Below are 19,573 nucleotides of genomic sequence, written 5' to 3'. Positions count from 1 at the left end.
TGCCCAAGATGTGATGGTGCACCTACCATTCTCTATATCATCATACTTGGTCCTCCACCACACCTTGGCATCCCCAGACAAATACATGCTAGCCATGGTGACCTTTCCTTCTTCCGAATCGGCCCGCACAGCTCTAAAATAGTGTTCCATGTTGAAGAGGAAATTCTCCAAGTCCTTTGCGTCTCTGGCCTCATTATAGGGCCTCAGCTCAGGTACTTTGACTCAGTCATATTCCATACCTATCGGCCCTATTGCAAGGGCATTCCTAACCGCTCGCATGGTTAGGTTTACCTTGGTAGTTAGCTCAGCCATTTTTTCTCTGAGCACACCAACTGCCTCCCTGCAGTCTTCCGTAGTGTCATTCATGGAAACTTCCTGTTCCTTCAGCATGCGCTCCACTGCCGCGATGCGCTCTTCCCACCGAGGGGAAACAGAAGTACTTGTTGGAGTGTTTCTTTTCTCCAACACAATTATTCTGGATAGGAGAACATCATTTTCCTTTTCTAGCGCAGCTATGCGATTGTTTGCATCAGATGATCCAGAGTTATGACTTGCAGAGAAAAGATCCCTGACCCTTTCATCCAGCCCATCTAATTCCCCCACACGCTTCTCAAGTGCTTCGATCCTCTGAGTGTTGCTCACCATTAGTGTGTTTTTCCAAGCTCTTTCTAACTTGGCTCTAATACCAACTGTCACGGGCCGACTATTTGGTTACTCCAAGTAGACGGAATGTGCGGCACTTGCAGACTCTTCAAAAGTCAGCCTACGACACACACCAACAGGCAAACAAACTCAGTGGTTAGCCACATACACATCTTGGACATGCAATGGGCAATAACGAAGTATGAGCAAGCACGAAGCAAGTCATTCCTAGGAACGTCCACACAACACAAAGCACACAAAAAGGCAAGTGGCACGCAATGGCCCAACGAAGATAAGAAACAAGTAACACATAGGCAACAAGGAAGCACACATGGGCAAGAATGGATAAATATTGTTTTATTAATATATAGCCTTGATAGGGCAAGGGAGTACACAGCTTTGGCATCTATCTGCTGATGGCCATGGTGCTTCCCTAAGTCACCAGGTCACCTCCCCCTAAGGAGCCTTCTAGGGAAATAAGGTCTTCCCAGGAATATATATGATTTTTGTCTAGGAGACATATGTATAATTACAAAACTACCACTACCCTATCCCATGAGGTTGCATGGTGCAAGACTTGACTAATGATCAAGCACCAAGGCATGCTCACTTAGAAAATGGCCCCATGTGGGTGTGCCAAAGGGGCAACACACCACACCACGCCCACACGCGCACCCACGCCATGCCCGCGCATGCCACGCGATGAATAGTAACCTGTGAACAGTACCACGGGTACTATTCATCCAAAATTTTATTTTATTTTTTTTGAAAATTAAAGAAAACTAAAATTGTTGAAATTTATTATTTATAATCAAAACCAAAAATATCTTTTTTGTTTTATCATTTAAAATTGTTTTTTTTTAAATAAGATATTTTTGTTAGTTGAGATTTAAATAATTAGATATTTTCTATAAAGATTCAAATTTAAATTTAAAAATAGACTAACAACTTAATTTTAAATCTTTTAATATATTAAAATATTAGAATTAAGATATGAGATATTTAAGATATTTTCTTTTAAATTCTTGATATGTTTATCAAATCTTTATTTGAAAATATAAATATCTTTTTTATTCTATAGTTTTTAATATTTAAATTATTTGAAATTTGAATATTGTTAGTTAGATATTTTTATGGATATTTGAATTTGATTAACTGTTTTGAGATATTTTAGGGTTGCTATAACTATTTATATATTTTTTTAAATGGTTAAAATATTAGCTAATAGTTGTAACAATACAAGATATTTTTGGAAAATAGTTAAGATATTGATTTTAAAATTTTTAAATGGTTAAATTTTGAAAAATATCATTTTTTTCAGCCAATTAATAAAATATTTTTATAATAAATGAGATTTAAATTAACTTTGGTTAATTGTTGATTTAAATTAAATTAATATTTTTTTTCAAATTAACCTAAACCAAGTTGATTGTTGATAAATGAAATTTAAATTAACTATTATTAATTGTTGATAAATTTCATTTAAATTGACTTATTTTTTGTACAAATTTAATTCATTTGAATTTTTTGATAAATTCTAGATAATTAATTGTGGTATTTTTTTCAAATGAAATAAATTGTGGTATTTTTGCATAAATTCATAGAATTGCTCATATAGTAACATGATTAGGCCCATCCAATTATAACATGTCTGTTTGCACTATATGTGGTATTTTTGCAATTGGGCTTAGATGCATATAGTGGCCCATATGTTTGCTAGATATATGGTTTTTGCCAAATAAAATATTCATAAAATGATAGGTTTTATTTGGGCTCATTATAAAATTTATAGTTTAAATTCCTCTCTTGTAGGTGATTCCACTTGTGAAGGCCCATTTGCTTTTCATGACTATAGTGGGCCTAATCAATTAATAACAATTAATAAAACAAAGGTTTAAATTCCTGTCTTTTGGACCTTCTATGGAAGATAGGGGGCCTTTGTAGTGGGAACGACATACTAGACCCAGCCCTCCTCCATACAAGCCCAATTGTTAAGGCCCATTTACCTGAGTTGGACTTAATTGTATAGGTTCATTATATTAGTTAAACCTAAATATTGATTAGCAACAAATTAATTCTAAATTAATTGAATTTGTTTCAATGTGATACTTTAGAATTAATAAGAAAACCATAGTCATTAATTTTCTAAAAATAAATAATAAAAATACTATTTTTAATTTTATAATGAGCTTATTTTAAGAATTTTATTCGTTCTCCACCGTTGGTTTAACATAGTCAATAGCTTAATGGGGCCTCGAGGCGCTTTGATTAGTCCCCCTACAAAAGGTGTTCATTAGTTATTTTGACAAGGTTAGATTTCGAAAGATAGATAATTATGTCAAATTCTACTAGACTCACCCCTACGGTGACTACTAGGACTAAATCTATGATTATTGAAACCGTGGGTCTAGCTCATAAAATAAAAGATTTTGTTTTCTTATTTTGATCGAATAGTAGGTTGTTAATAGTGGTGTCCATTATTAAATGAGTTTACAACTCTATTTAACTAGTGGTATTTTTGACTCTCGCCAATCGGGACAAGGATATCATAGATTAGTTAAAAACCTAAAGAAATAGAGATATGATTGTTTTTTTGGTATTTTTTCTCATATCTTACATATTTTTTGTATATGTTGTGCTATTTCTTGAAATTTGTGTGAATAGAAGTTTTCTTGAGCAAATATGATTGATTTCTATTTTATTGGTAATTTGTAGTTTTGAGTTATGGCTGTGTCTACTCCCATCCTTTCTTAACTTTCGATGGAGAAACTCACTGGAGAAAACTTCCTTAAATGGAAGCAAAACATCAACATTGTGTTGATAGGTGACAACTCCAAGTTCGTCATGACTGAGGAATCCCCGGAAGTTCCAGCTGAAGGAGCTACCAAGTCTGTGAGGGACATGTATGAGCGTTGGCAGGCGGCTAACAACAAGGCGCGACACTACATGTTGACTAGTATGGTCGACACTCTCAAGACAAAGATGGAGAATGTCGAGACAGCCTACAAAATCATGGATCAGCTCCAAGACATGTTTGGTGCCAAGTCAGCGCAGACTCGTTTTGAGGCCACCAAGAAATATGCCAATGCTCGAATGGCACCTTCTCTACATGTTCATGATCACCTGATCAAAATGACAAACTACTTTTAGGAAGCTGAATTGCACTGAGCCATAATAGATGAGGAAACTCAAGTTTGCTTAATCCTCAACACTCTTTCTCCAGCTTTCCTTCCATTCACCACCAACTATGTGTTGAATAAACTCAACTATTGTCTGACGCAGCTCATGAATGAGCTTCATACTTATGAGTCTATCATGGGTGGACCTAGTAAGGGAGGAGAAAAGAAGACAACTACTACTGCTGCTGCTGATCCAGCTAAGGCTGAAGCTAACCAAGCTTCGTCTTCAAAAGTTGGAAACAAGAGGAAAGGTGGGTGAAACAACAACCCCAAGCCTGCAAAGGCTGCAAAGGCGAGTGCACAACCAAGTGCACAGACACTTAAGGGGAAAAACAAGAAAAACAAGAAAGGTAAAGGTAAATGTTTTCACTGCAAAGAGAAGGGGCATTGGAAACAAGACTGCCCCAAGTTTCTAGCAGATAAAAACAAAGGTAATGATTATAGTTCATTTATCTTGGAAACGTGTGTTTTAGAGAATGATAACTCTGTTTGGATTATTGATTCTAGATCTACTAACCATGTTTGTAACTCTTTACAGCTTCTTGAATCGTGGGAGGAAGTGAACGAATGCGGCTTAAAGCTTAGAGTTGGGAACGGAGTGTTCGTTGCGGTCCAAGCTAGAGGAAGAGCTCGTCTGAAGTTCGGAAATAAATTTTTAATTTTAAAAGATGTATTTTTTATTCCGGATTTTAGTATAAATTTAATTTCAGTTTCCATGTTGCAATTAGAACGATTTGTTATGACTTTCACAAGTTTTAATATATCTATTTCTTTCAATGGATCACAATTGTGTATTGCATGTTTGTAAAACGTGCTTTATATTCTGCGACCTAACGAACCCCTCACTCTTAATAATGATTTATTCAAAGTAGCTAAACCTAGGACCAATAAACGTCAAAAGACCGATAACAATAATATGACGTATTTATGGCACTTGAGACTAGGTCACATTGGCTATGATAGGATTCAAAGACTTACAAAGGACGAACCTTTGAGGGAACTCACCTTAGGTGAATTACCTGTCTGTGAATCTTGTCTAGAAGGAAAACTGACCAAGCGTCCATTCTCTGCAAAGGGTGATAGGGCCAAAGAACCACTTGGTCTTGTGCATTCAGATGTTTGTGGACCTTTGAATGTACACGCCAGGGGTTGTTTTGAGTATTTCGTCACTTTCATTGAGGATTACTCTAGATACTCATGTCTTTACCTAATGCATAGGAAATCAGAAACATTTTCAAAGTTTCAAGAATTCCTAGCAATGGCTCATAACCAATTAGGTAAAACGTTAAAGATCTTGCGATCTGATAGGGGTGGAGAATATTTGGATATGCAGTTCCAAGATCATTTAACTGAACTTGGGATTTTAACACAACTTACTGCCCCAGGTACTCCGCAACAAAATGGTGTAGCGGAACACCGAATCGAAACTTTATTGGAAATGGTTAGATGCATGCTTAGTTACTCAACTCTACCAACTTCGTTCTGGGGACATGTAATTGAAACCACGAATAACATTCTCAATGTCGTGTCGTCAAAACAATCCCCAAAACACCTTTTGAACGCTGGAACCTAGTTTACACCATTATAGAATCTGGGGGTGTCCCGCTCACGTCCTGAGGAAAAAGGAGGGAAAGCTTGAACCGCGAACTGAAGTTTGCATATTTGTTGGCTATCCTAAAGGTACTCGGGGTGGACTTTTCTATAGTCATTTAGGAAAGAAAGTGTTTACTTCTACAAATGCTACTTTTCTGGAAAATGACTATGTCCAGAACTTTAAACCTCACAGCAAAGTAGTTTTAGAGGAGATGGTTAAAGAATTGACTCCAACCAATGTTCCATCGTCATCAACGCAAGTTGATGATGAAATTCCCACTCTTCACGTCCAACTGATGCAAGTCAGTTTAAATGAAGAAAGGACCACTGTTCCTGAGCAAACAGTCACGGAGCCTCGTCGTAGTGGGAGGGTTTCTAGGAACCTAGTTCGCTATGGTTTGGATGGTGAAACCAATATGGTTGTTGGTGACACTAGTGATGATGATCCATTGTCTTTCAAACAGGCAATGGCTAGCCCTGAAAAGGAACTATGGCTCGAAGCCATGAAACAGGAAATGGAGTCAATGTACTCAAATTTCGTCTGGGATCTTATGGAAGCACCTAGTGACTTTAGGGCCATTGGGTGCAAGTGGATCTACAAGAAGAAATGAGGTGTTGATGGAAATATTGAGACTTATAAATCTCGATTAGTGGCAAAGGGTTATACCCAAAGAGAAGGTGTGGACTATGAGGAAACTTTTAGTCCCGTAGCTATGCTCAAATCCATTCGCATCCTCCTATCCATAGCAGCCACTCTCGACTATGAGATCTGGCAAATGGACGTCAAGACAGCTTTTCTTAATGGAAAGCTTGACGAAGTCATTTATATGGATCAGCTGGAAGGATTTAAAGTATCTGGACAAGAAGGAAAAGTTTGCAAGTTGAATTGGTCCATCTATGGACTTAAGGAAGCTTCTCGTTCCTGGAATGTTAGATTTGATGAAATAATCAAAACCTAGGGCTTTGAACAAAATATTGATGAGCCCTGTGTTTACCAATTGAAGGCAAATCAAATAGTGGTATTCCTGGTTCTTTATGTAGATGATATCTTACTCATTGGAAACAATGTTAAGAAATTATCAGATGTGAAGACTTGGCTGAGCACTCAATTCCAGATGAAAGATTTGGGTGAAGCAAGTTATGTTCTAGGTATCCAGATCATCAGGGATAGAAAGAACAAACTTTTAGCTCTATATCAAGCAGCTTACATTGATAAAGTGCTTGAACGTTTCTCAATGACAAATTCCAAGAAAGGGCGTCTACTCTCCCGCCATGGAATTCATCTTTCAAAGAAGCATTCTCCCCAAACTCCTGAAGAGGAAGATGCAATGAGAAAAGTTCCTTAGGCATCTGCAGTTGGAAGTCTGATGTATGCCATGTTGTGTACTAGACCAGATATCTGCTATGCAGTGGGAGTAGTGAGCAGGTATCAGTCAAACCCAGGACCGGAACATTGGATAACTGTTAAGCATATCCTGAAGTATTTGAGACGGACTAGGGATTATATTTATTCTACAAGGGTGGTGTTCTAAACCCTGTAGGCTACACCGATTTAGATTTTCAGACTGATGTCGATGACAGAAAGTCTACTTCTGGAATGGTGTTTACTCTTGGGGGTGGAGCTGTGATTTGGAGAAGCGTAAAGCAGTCTGCAATCTCAGATTCCACCATGGAGGCTGAGTACATAGCCGCGTCAGAAGCAGCTAAGGAAATAGTCTGGCTAAAGAAGTTCTATTCGGATCTTTGTGTTATTCTAGAAATGGATAAACTGCTTGTGTTGTTTTGTGACAATACAGGAGCGATAGCCAACTCGAAAGAACCTCGAAGTTACAAGAGGAGTAAGCATATAGAAAGGAAGAATCACATTATTCGAGAATATGTGGACAGGGGAGATGTGAAGGTTATGAAGATTGCAACTGAAGCCAATCTTGCGGATCCGTTTACAAAGACACTACCAGAAGCTACATTTGAAAAGCATATCAAGGAAATGGGATTAGTAGAATTAAGACATTAGTTTCAATTAGTGCAAGTGGGAGTTTGTTGGGGTTTTATGCCCTAATTAAAACCCAAATTCTTTGTAATCTCATTTTATTATCAATAAAAGAATAGAAATCATTTTTTGACTTGGTCAATCACTTTACACACTTGTTTTATTTTCATGATTATTTGTTTAATATAAACTTCTATTAAATCCTGAGCATATAGCTAATCTTATTTATAGTGACGTAATCATAGTGGAATATAAATATGATTATATGTTCAAAATAAGTTAGTCCTAAGATTAGTCAGTGAACAGGATTTACATTGACTTGCCAATCTACGATATGATCTACTTACACATTACACTGTTATGTTCTTTCTAGAACATTAGCAAAGTAGATAAGATTGGATGTATTTGTTACATCGGACTGGACCGATATTGACAGTTAATAAGATAAGTAAACATACCGTTATTATCTATTCTAGTCATATCATATAGTTGACCATAGGTCAATTCAATCTCAATTCTGAGTGGTTAGTATTCTAACTGATTGTATTATTTGAGTTCTTTGACTTGTTCGTTACCAGCTTACCCTACGGACTAGCCCATACTTACATCTTGGCAACTCGGTAGTATAATTGAGTGGGAGTGTTAATCATAGATATGAACATCTATAGCTTCTGTTGAAGAAGTGAAACGATGGTTTCCTTTTAGTTTGGTTCAAGGTGTTAAATGATAGAGATCTCATTTCAGTAATTAAATTAGTTTACTGAAATATCATTTACAAGGAACTAAGTGTTTTAAGGATAAAATACAATGAGGGGTAAAACGGTATTTTAGTCCTATCTCATTGTAGACCATCTATAGAGGATTGAGTGACAATTATGGTTGTAACAATGGATAATTAATAGCGTATCTATATTTGTTATAGAGCGTTCTATGAATTCAAAAGTGCAATTCTGAGTCTATAGTGGAGTCACGAGGAATTAATAAGTTAGTAAATTTATTTGTTAGATTTATGATAACTTATTGGAGCTTGATTTCATAGGCCCATGGTCTCCATTGTACCTTGGATAAAATCATCTAGATAGTCTCAATTAATTGATTTAATTATCAATTAGAATTATCAAAGTTGACCAGGTCAATTTTGGATAGTTTCACAGAGTTGTGTAATTTTGAGAAGAAAAGAGAAATTATGGCAAATTTATTAATTAAGATAAATTGGTATCTAAATTAATAAATAAGTTTAAATCAAGGTTCAAAGTATAAATAATTAATTTGATAAAGGATTTAAATAATTATTTAATTAATTAAGTCAATAAAAAATAATACAGGTCTTGATTGTAAGTCCAATGGGTTTATAATCAAATGGGAAATTTTACGGGCCTATAGCCCATGATAATTTCGACCTAGGGCTTCAAAATGGCTGTTATTTTATTTTATTTTATTTTTTAATTAAATTAAATGGCCTAATTGATTCTATAAAAGGAATGCTCAGAGAGAAGTCAAAACAGAAGTCACAAGTCAGATTTTCTGATAGTTTTAGATTCTCTCTAAACACAAGTCCTTTTCTAAGCCTCTTTGTTATTTTCCCTTCTTCTTCTCTGTATCTTCTCATGTGTTGAGAATTTCCCACACTAGTCTAGGTGGTTCTAAGGATACATTGGAAGGCTGTGAAGAAAATAGAAGATCGGTTTAGTTTCTTAATAATACTCTGCGACAGAGAGGATACAAGAGTTAGAGAAACTGAAGGAAGGACTATTTAATTTCGCTGCGTATACTGTAAGTATTCTATTCTTTGTTTCTCTTTGAATTCAATTTTTGAAACATGTTTGAGGCTATCTCGTGTTTATTTTTTTAATATTATATATACATGAAAATAAATAAAGATCCTGTATAAGCTAATCCAACAATTGCACCCATGAGCCAAGGCCCCGCAAGAAAACCATAAACAACAAACATGAATAGCAACAAGAGCATGTAATAATCTTTAATCCAATAAGATCAACTAATCAGCAGAATACAGATATAAAGCTAGACAGCAATAAATATATACTTTCAACATATATTTCGATCAATAATACAAACAATTAGGTGTCGATGCCCTAAGGTCGAGCCCTTTGATTATATAGCTAATCTTGGCTTGCTTAGGCCGAGCTGCGTTCAGTATGCTTATCATCAGTCCCAGCACCCTTAGGTCGAACTTTCTTTTTGCATATAATAGCCATACAATTACAGAATACATACATTCAATTATAGGGAATCTTAGTCCCAACACAACCACATGGGTGCAGTTTTCTTAACTCGAATCCCGAGCGATAGATAAAGAGCAGTCCTGAGCCGTAACGGTAACTCTAGTCACAAGCAACAATGGATAACTATCAAATTCTAATCCAATTAAGAGTTTTGGAAACACTTCCTAGCCTCCAGGACCTCAAATTCTACCAAACTGGGTAGTAGAATTCATCCCGAGCGCTTAGGTTTGAATGCCCGAGCCTAAGAAACCTTATCTTCCCTTTATTTTCCATTTAGGATTGCGACTTGCCCTTTAGGGCCGCGGCCCGCCCTTTAGACAGTGGCCAGGCCCTCCCTATTGGAGGACAAGGGCCACGACTTGCACTCGCTGGGTCGCGGCATGCCTGGGCAAAACAGAGGCATCCCAGCCTCTTCGAGCATGCAGGCCGCGACGCCTGAAGAACAGAGCCATGACCTGATCCCCCAAATCCAAAAAATCCACCATTTTTCAGCGTTTTTCCTTAAGCCTAAACCTCAAAATTCAACCCCAATCATCAGGAAAACTCAGAACTTAGCTTAGAATTCTAATCCTTATAACCTAAACATCATATCTAGTCTATAAACAATTCCCTTTCACCCTTCAAACACCCATAACCAAATACAACCTAGAATTCATGCAAACTCTGAACTTTAATAGCAATTCAATAGAATTCATTCAACCAATTGGACTCTAATCCTTACCTTGAAGATGCAGATGGTGTCCTTGAGTTGTACCTCAGAATCCTAGCCTTAACCCCTTCAGATTTCCCAAGCTTCAATCCTTGAGTTTCCTCCTCCAAAGCTTCAAAGTTTCTAAAGAGGGAGAGAAAATCGTGAGTAATAAGGAAAGAGAGAGTTGGGAGTCCTTCCTAATAATTATGGTATTTTCCTAAAATTTCAGAGTATATCCTTAACCCAAAAGACAAAAATACCATTAACTATCTCAACCTCCTCTATCGCCCACAAGGGCATAATGGTCATTTATCCTGATTCCTGCTAATTCCTCGAGTCATCCTATCCATTTTCATTACTCAACAAACCCCACAATATTCTCTCAGTTCCCAAGATACCCCTAGGCTCCCCCGAGCTGGGTATTAAATCTTGCTGTGTCTATTTCGCCAATCCACACACTAGGATCGCCTCAAGCTGTGTACTGCAAATATATCCACATAATAATGTGGTCTCAGCCATTTAACGCATATAATCATATTTATGCCCTAATGGGCGCAAAATTACAGATATGCCCCTATAAACAATAAAGGGCCCACATGCATATCTAATACTCATAAACATGCATATAATGTATTCACATCATCATATATATAGCATGCATGCCTCATAGTCACGCATTTAAATCACATAATCACATACATATCCAATTATGCCCTCCCAGCACGCTAACCAAGGCTCTAAACCCTATTAGCATTTTTGGGTCGTTACAATCCCTATGTGAATGATGATCTAGTTGGTAATTGCTTTAAAAATAATGATGATGGTTCAAAGGATGACTCGTATTATAGGGTATATGTTTCCAATGAGGAGTTAGACATTTCCCAAGTCCAACAAGTAGAAGAAGAGTCAGGACTGCCTCTTGCACAAGCACACCTCCCAACTCAAGGACGTCAAACACCGGCCAGAAGTAGTAATCATCCTGCTAGGACAGAAGATAACACTTGGTGGAGGGAGACAATTGTATCAAGAGAGGATCACACCAGATGGAGTGCCCCAATGTTTACAAAAAGAAGATATTGAGGCATCTGCTAAAACTCATACCTCATCATCTGGTGCACCAATGGGAGAAATATAAGTTGGGAAGACTCTTGATAACAAGATTGATTTACAAACCAAAGTTGCTCTATTTGCAATGAGGCATCTACTAAAACCCATACCTCATCATCCCCATGTTCTCATGCTCAATGTAAGTTCGATGCATGCTTGATCAATAAATTTTTTTTAATAACTTAAATTTTTAGCAAAGAAATATAACAAGAAGAGAATGCCCAATGCCTAACATTTTGATACCATAAATCAACTGTCCACTTATTTCTCAACAACTCCATGTTGTCATCACAGAACGTGTGAAGTGGTAGCCTACCCAATGAGTGCTTGATGTGCTTGATGGCATACACACCACAATCTCCACTGTGAACGAAACATAAACTGCATTAGTAACAAAATCAACATAATTTTTTTTTTTTAAAATGGATAATAACAAGGTGAAAATCAACCCATCGAACCCCTATTGAACCCTATCTAGCATAGATCGAACCCACGTCGAACCCTATCGAACCCAAATTAAGATAACTAAAACCAAGACATATGCCTCTACCCATCGAACCCCTATCAAACCTTATTGAACATACATCGAACCCACATCTAACCCTATTGAAGATAACTAAAACCAAGACATATGCCTTTACCCATAAAACCCCTATCGAACCCACATCGAACCAATATATATCAGCCAAAATAGAAATAATACAAACATTTCAAGTCGAAGAATTTTGATCACCTGACTTTGGTTTAGGGTACTAAATCAACTAGCATGCAGTTCACCTTGAACTCTTTGCATCTTTTAGCTCCAGGTGGAATCATCAACCGAGGGTTGTCCTTGAAAATATGTGACTGTAATAACAGCGATGGGAATAAAGTAGACCATGACTTCATAAAGGATTGCAGTTGTTTCTCACTTATCACTGTCACGTCTGAATCATAAACATTCAGAGTCCAAGTAGAAATAGATGCTTCAACTGCAAACCAATGCGCTTGAAGGTAGTTCTGGCACTAATATACAGTGTATATCGCCTTCCACGACGCTAGAAATTGATTGTCAATGCCTGTAATCATTGACACCACATCTGCATCCCACAAAAACCTTTTCTTATCCTCTTCCTTGGCATTATGATATGCATTATAATGATCTGGTACCACTTGTGAGAACACAATATTCATCACAACGACATCTTGGCGATACGCCTCGAGGTAGAATTGGCGACGCCTACGTAGCATATACTTTGTCACATCAATATGCTGCAAAAAATAGGAAAGAAATTGTTAAAACCAACCCAATTGAACCCATATCGAATCAACATCAAACCCTAACAAACCCCTACAACCACAACATTTTCCTTTACCCATCAAACACACCATCAAACCCTATTGAATCCACATGCAAATTTTGGAAATACAAACTAGATAAAAGATATTAAAAAAATTACTTACCACATCATCGGTCCAAAACTGTTGTGTATTCAGCATTAGAAACCAACTTGGACCACGCATCCTGGTTTGGATGGGGTTGGGGCCGAGGGTGTGGGGCTGCTGGGGACTGGGCTATCCTCATCATCTGGGCTAGAATCAACAAAAGTATTGGCTACCTTCGCAACCTCAGCAGCTATCTCTGCCACATTCTCAAAATTAGTGGGAGTTTCATCCTCTTCATCTTGGCCCAATCCAGGATAAAATGGAGCATCATCCTCAATCAGAGCGCAATAATAATCTATCTCCGAAGGTCGGGGCTTCAACATGGACAACACAAACAACTGCATCAAACACAAAGCATTAATTTAGTTTGAAACCACCAAAGAATAATGTATTTTGACATAATATATGTAACGACCAAAAATCGCTAATAAGGTTCAAGGGCCTTGATTAGTGTGCCAGGAGGGCATTAATGGAATAATTGTGATTTAAATGAGTAATTATAAGTTTAGTAATGTTTATGTGATAATTGATGATATTATGTGGTAGTGTGATATGAAATAAATATATGATATATGTGAGAACCACATTATTATGTGGACAGGTTCACAGAGCACGACTCGAGACGATTCTAGGGTCAGATAGCGGGGAAAGTCACAACGGGACTTAAGATATGACTTTGGATAAGTCGGGGGTATTTTTAGATAGTGGGTAGCGATTAGGACTATCAGGTCATGAAAATAAATATATGGAGATATATTTGAGGTTAGGATGTCTAGGCGGGAATATTGGGGGATTTTACCATTTTGGCCTCGGGGACGGTTCTGGCACCCCTAGCCTCGGGATTAACTTAAGGAGTGCGATAGACATAAGGAAGCCTTTAGAAAAATGCAAACCGACTAAAACTTTACTTCAGCTCTCTCTCACTCTTAAGGAAAACAAAGGGAAGGGAACAAACACAGAAAACTTAAGGGGAATAAGCTGAAATTTCTGAGATTTGTGGTGAGGATTTGGAGGTCTAGCTCAGGAGTAACTCAAGAACTAAAACAGGGATTAAGGTAAGCATCTAATCTTCTTTTCTATGGTTGAATTCTGAGTTCTAGCTAGGTTTTGGTTAAGTTTTGAAACAAACATGATTTTGATGTCTTAAGGCAGAATTAAGGAGGAAACTTGGAGACTTAGCTTGGCTTTGGCTTGGTGAGGTGATTGAACAGAAGAGGTAAGTTTCAACTCATGGTTTAGAGGTTTTAAATTGGGTTTGAATGGCTGGTTTGAGTGTTTATAGCTTTTGAGTTTCAGAAATTGAAAGGAGAAGATTAGTGTGTGTTGGGTTGAGTTTTCTGTGGAATTAAGTTGTTTAAGTCATGTTAAAGGTGTTGGATTTGTTGGGTGTTGAAGTAGGGAGCTTAAGGGTGGTTGTGGCTGAGGTTTTGAGCTTTGAAATGGTGTAAATTATGGGTTCGAAGGGGAGGTCCGCGGCTCTGTTCTAGAGCGCTGCGGCCCTAGGATGAAAAAGAGCCAAGAAGGCTCGGTCATGGGAGGGTGCCGCGGCGCCCAAGGCAAGGGCCGCAGCGCGTGTGTGGTTCAGCGTGGATGTGGTTCTGTTTTGAGGCTAGGGCCGCGACTAGGCTTTGGGGGCCACAGCCCTTGGTTGCACACATGACTTTTTGAGGGTTTTAGGCACAGGAAAGTGGTCTAGTGTGCTCTGGTTTGGTTTCACCACCGTGCTTGGTGGAATTTGGAATCCCGGGAGTTAGTTTTGTAAATGGAAACCTATATTGGAGTATTAGTGGAACCCTATACTTTGGTTGTGACTAGGTGATAAAGGCTTAGGCTTGGGAACGGATCGTGCTTGAGAGGCGTTGCTCGTAATTCAATAACTGCGCAAAGTAAAGGTAAGAAAACTGCACCTGGTTGAATATATGTGACGGAACTAAGGGCTCCCTATTATAAATGCTTGAAAAGATGGTATTATGCCATGCAAGCCATTTAGTGAACCAATGGCCTAAGGGTGCCAAGGGTTTCACTAGCGCACAGGGCGCGGCTTGGCCACTAGTAGTTGAGGACAGCTTATTATGCACTGAGCTCGGTTTAAGCGGGCCGGAGTCAGTGGGTTAAACAGAGGGTGCGGCCTAAGTCGTCGGCCCTGATTATTATGTGATATGAGTGTAATATGTGATAGATTGTATCTTGAATCTGAATGTATGTGCTGAATATCTGTTGTGAGTTATTTGATGGGGATTACATGCCTAATAAGTTGACTGTCTGTTATTATTGACTGAGTTGTTTAAGATGTTTTCTTGCTGGGCCTTGGCTCACGGGTGCTACGTGGTGCAGGTAAAAGCAATGGAAAACTAGACCAGCCTTGACAGTAGAGCTCAACGAGCGGAATGTACATAGCCAGGTGCTCGGCCACCACGGTTGAGGTCTAGGCAAGGACGTGAAACCTGAAGTCTGTTTGTTTTGCCTTAGTATGGCTAGTGAATACTCATGTACTTTTGGGAGTCTGTAAACTTATTTTAACTTTTTTTTGATGGGATCCCATGCTAACTATAGTTTAAATATATGAAATGAGTCTTTTGAGACCAAAACCTTTTTAACCCTAGCTCATACATGTTTAGTGACACGTTTTTAAAATGTTGTCTTGATTAGCGAGTCTTGCACCTTTATAAGTACACAGTGTAACGGTCTTGGCTATCCAGGGTGTTACAATATAAAATATCTTACACTCGTCATCTTGAACATCGGTGCAAGATCGACCTTCAAAATAGGACACTCCTTATTGCTCGACCAACTGAGCACCCTCGGAAACCGGTTTCCATGGTTAATAGCATACTCACGTGAAAACTGCTGGGTGGCCTCATATGCCCAATACTGCAATGCAGGGACATAACCATAAAAAATGTATTTCGCTTCTTTCTGTTTCCCCTTAACTTTCTTCTTCTTCTCATAGTCCCTGTTCTGATGATGCATGTCTTTTTGACATGCATCCATAAGCTTGTTAAATAACACCTTCCCCCATGGGTAAGTAAATAAGTACTCAGTGTCCTCCACCATCTTCAACGAATCTATTCATGCATTTAACTTGGCCTCTCGTGCAAGTAAAACCCCCTCAAAAAAGAAACATAGGCCTAACTTGTAGGCATCTTTAACTACAGTGTAGTTTTTTAAAGCAACCTCCATATGCATTATCTTCACCGTTTCTTCATCATTAAATTACTTCTTGATTAAGCGGTCACTAGTCAGGTGATTCTTCAAATTGGTTTTAGATGGCCTAGCACAGAAGTTCAACCCCGTAACTAGAGAAAACTCGTCTCTACCAAATCTGCAGGGTCTAGATCCCAAATGGAAATGAAACTCATCCTCTTTGTTGCATTGGATCTTGTGAAACATTAATTGACGAATGAGAGATTCAGAGAAGTCCAACTTCTCAGGCACGAAAAACTATTTGAAAAGGGATTCCTTCACCCTTTCTATCAACCCGAGCTCCTCAAACTTGTCCTTGATTGTTTTAAAGTAACCATTCCCCTATATGTGACTCGACCGAGAAAGTGATCTGTCAAGGGAAATAGAAACTTCGACATCTGGAAAAAATATATATATAATGCAGTTAAACAAAATCACATGAAAAATCCATCAATAAACATACATGCAACAATCGAACCCCTATCGAGTACCCATCGAATTGGAAAAAAGTGGAAATTTCCATAAAAAAAAATACCCCATCGAACCAGCCTACAATATCCATCAAACCACTACAACATTATCCTCTAACCCAAATGGCCTACCCTGTCGAACCCATACAACACCCCATCAAAGACCCATCGAGTATGCATCAAACCCCGTAAATTCCTACCCTATCGAGCCTATGTCTCGAATGCATCGAACCCTACCAACCATGCACCTGGAACCCCTAAGGCCCACCCTATCGAACCAACCTCAACCATGCATCGAATCACCATCGAACCCGCTCCTGGAACCCCTAAATGCCTACCCCATCAAACCCAAATTAAGCATACATCGAACCCCATCAACCATGCATCTGGAACTGCTTAATGCCACCACATCGAACCAATATCGAGCGTGCATTGAATAACCATTGAGCATGCATCTATATCCCTTAAATGCTAAACCAATTCCCTTATCGAACCAGCATCGAACCCCTATCGAGCAACCTCATGAAACCCAAAAAAATGCCCATCAATTCATTCTACGATTCCCGCTACAATCCATGTCAAGAACTTACCTTTGTACACTTGTATCTCGTGGGTTTTGGTCGAGATTAACCTAATGTCAGAGGTCGACAAAGACGAGAGACGAGAGACGGAGAAATAACTTCGGTTTTAATGGAAGCTTCGACAAGAGATGGAGAAATGGAGAAAGGGGGATGTGACCCTTCGATTTTTATGGCTCAGGGGTTTGATGGAGAAATGGACGGAGGTCAACAAAGGCCAGACGGTGGTTCGATGGTGGCGAGATGGGCTTCTGCGATTGGATTCAATGGTTCTCGATGGGTTTCGGGTGGGGGAGAGACTAATCGAGAGAGCGAGAGAGTGGAGAGAGAGAGGAGAATCAGACTTTCTATTCCTAGTTATTAGGATGTCATCAACATACAATAGCAATACAACAAAGTCTTGACGATGCAGGAATTTGAAATACACACAATTATCAAACTTACTTCTTTGAAACTTGATTTTAGCCATGAATTCAACAAATCTCATATTCCACCGTCTTGGAGAATGTTTCACTCCATAGAGAGTCTTATTTAGCTTGCATACATAGTCATCTTTGCCTTTGACTTTGAATCCTTTTGGCTATGACATTAAAACTATTTCATCAAGTTCCCCATACAAGAAAGATGTTTTCACATCCATTTGTTCCAATTAAAGATCAAATTTAGCTACCATTTCCAGTAGAATCCCGATTGATCTGTGTTTGACTACAGGTGAGAAAACATCACTAAAATCCACCCCTTCTTTCTAAGTGAAGCCTCAAGCCACAAGTCTTGCTTTAAATCTAGCTAGTTTGACCCTTGGAACACCCTCCTTTCTCTTGAATATCAATTTGTAGCTGACCACTCTTGATTCTGCAGGCCTCTTTACTAAACTCCATGTATGGTTATCGTGCAAAGACTTCATTTCCTCATTCATGGCTTTAAGCCGTCTTTCTTTCTCTTTATTATTAATAGCAGCCTTAAAGCTTGAAGGCTCTTCTTCTAAGACTTCACTAGCAGCAACTAGAGAAAATGCAATCAAGTCAGCATAGCCATACCTTTCAGGGGGTTTAATCTTCCTTCTTGTTCTATCTCGAGCTAGTAAATAAATGTCATAACCTTGTTGATGCTCATCAGTTTCTTCCTCTTCTTGTAGCCAATTTCCAACCTGATCTTCATGTGACTTTTCATTAGACTCCACCTCAATATTGAATTCATCTAACTCAGAGTTTGTTACTTGACTTACACTCGAGTTGCCCTCATTCGACCGGGACCTATAAGCCATTTCTACTTCATTGAACACAACATCTCGGCTTATTAGGCATTTCTTATGTCCAGGTTCTAAACGCCATAATCTGTATCCTTTCACACCCTCTGGATACCCCAAAAACATGCATTTGAGTGCCCTGGGTTCCAATTTGTCCTACCTTATATGAGCATAGGCAAGACAACCAAATACTCTCAGTCTTTCCAGGTTTGGTGAGTGTCCAGACCACATCTCCTCAGATGTTTTCATTCCAATAGTTGTAGAGGGACATCTGTTTATCAGATAAACAGTAGTAGCAATTGCTTCTGCCCAAAAAATCTTAGGCAAGCTTGCACTCAATAGCATACACCTCCCTCTTTCCAAGATGGTCTTGTTAAACCTTTCAGCAAAGCCATTTTTTTTAGGAGTTTTAGCAAGTGTCTTATGTCTAGCTATGCCATTTCTGGTGCAAATGGCTAAGAAACTATCTGAGAAAAAATCTAGTCCATTATCAGTTTTGATCTTTTTAACCTTTCTTTTCAGATTGATTCTCCACTAGAACCTTCCAGTTTCTAAAATTGTCAAAGGATTCATTCTTAGTTTTCTGAATGTACACCCACAGTTTCCTTGAATAATCATCCACAATGTACATAAAGTATCTAGCTCCAAAATGGGAAGTTGTTCTTGAAGGTCCCCACAAATCAACATGAATATAATCCAAAGTTCCTTATGTTCTTTGCTGACCTACATTAAATCTCACTCTACAAGCTTTGCCATAGACACAGTGCTCACAAAACTTTAGTTTTTCCAACTTTTCTCCACATAAAAACTCTTGTTTCTCTAATTTAAGACCTCTTTCACTAACATGTCCCAATCTCATGTGCCATAGCTCAGTTTTTGAAAGTTTTCTCTCTGTTGCAGTAGATGTTGATCCAACAATCATATCTCCTTCTAGGGAATAAAGACTATTCTTCTTGATCCCTCTCATCACTACCATGGTATGTTTAGCGTTCCATTTTTTTCCTTTAAACACATACCCTTTCTTATCTAATTCCCCAAGAGAAATCAAATTTCCTTTCAAATCAGGTACATGTCTAACATTGTCAAGAAACCTTTCAACTCCGTCATTGAATCTAAATCTAATAGAACCAATCCCAGTGATCCTACAAGGTTGATTATTACCAAGAAGCATTGAACCACCTTCCTGTTCATGATACTTTTCAAAGTAGAACTTGTTTGGTGTC

At 38.3% G+C, this 19,573-nt stretch overlaps 1 protein-coding gene across 1 annotated transcript in view; it reads right to left on the bottom strand.

Annotated features, from left to right (window-relative positions):
* Positions 1 to 18,368, bottom strand: part of LOC133785629 (uncharacterized) — a 50,443-nt gene extending 32,075 nt beyond the window's left edge. The window contains exons 1-5 of the mRNA XM_062224849.1: positions 17,946 to 18,368; positions 12,939 to 13,211; positions 12,817 to 12,825; positions 12,507 to 12,699; positions 12,226 to 12,419 (exon numbers count right to left, since the gene is read on the bottom strand). Coding sequence (XP_062080833.1) covers positions 12,226 to 12,419; positions 12,507 to 12,699; positions 12,817 to 12,825; positions 12,939 to 13,211; positions 17,946 to 18,368 — 1,092 coding nt within the window. The remainder of the gene's footprint in view (positions 1 to 12,225; positions 12,420 to 12,506; positions 12,700 to 12,816; positions 12,826 to 12,938; positions 13,212 to 17,945) is intronic.
* Positions 18,369 to 19,573: the final 1,205 nt, after the last annotated feature.

The sequence above is a fragment of the Humulus lupulus genome, chromosome 6, assembly GCF_963169125.1.
Source record: "Humulus lupulus chromosome 6, drHumLupu1.1, whole genome shotgun sequence".
In the NCBI taxonomy this organism is placed as follows: Eukaryota; Viridiplantae; Streptophyta; class Magnoliopsida; order Rosales; family Cannabaceae; genus Humulus; species Humulus lupulus.
Note: the sequence above shows the minus strand (reverse complement) of the source record. Positions and strands in the feature narration are given on the sequence as shown.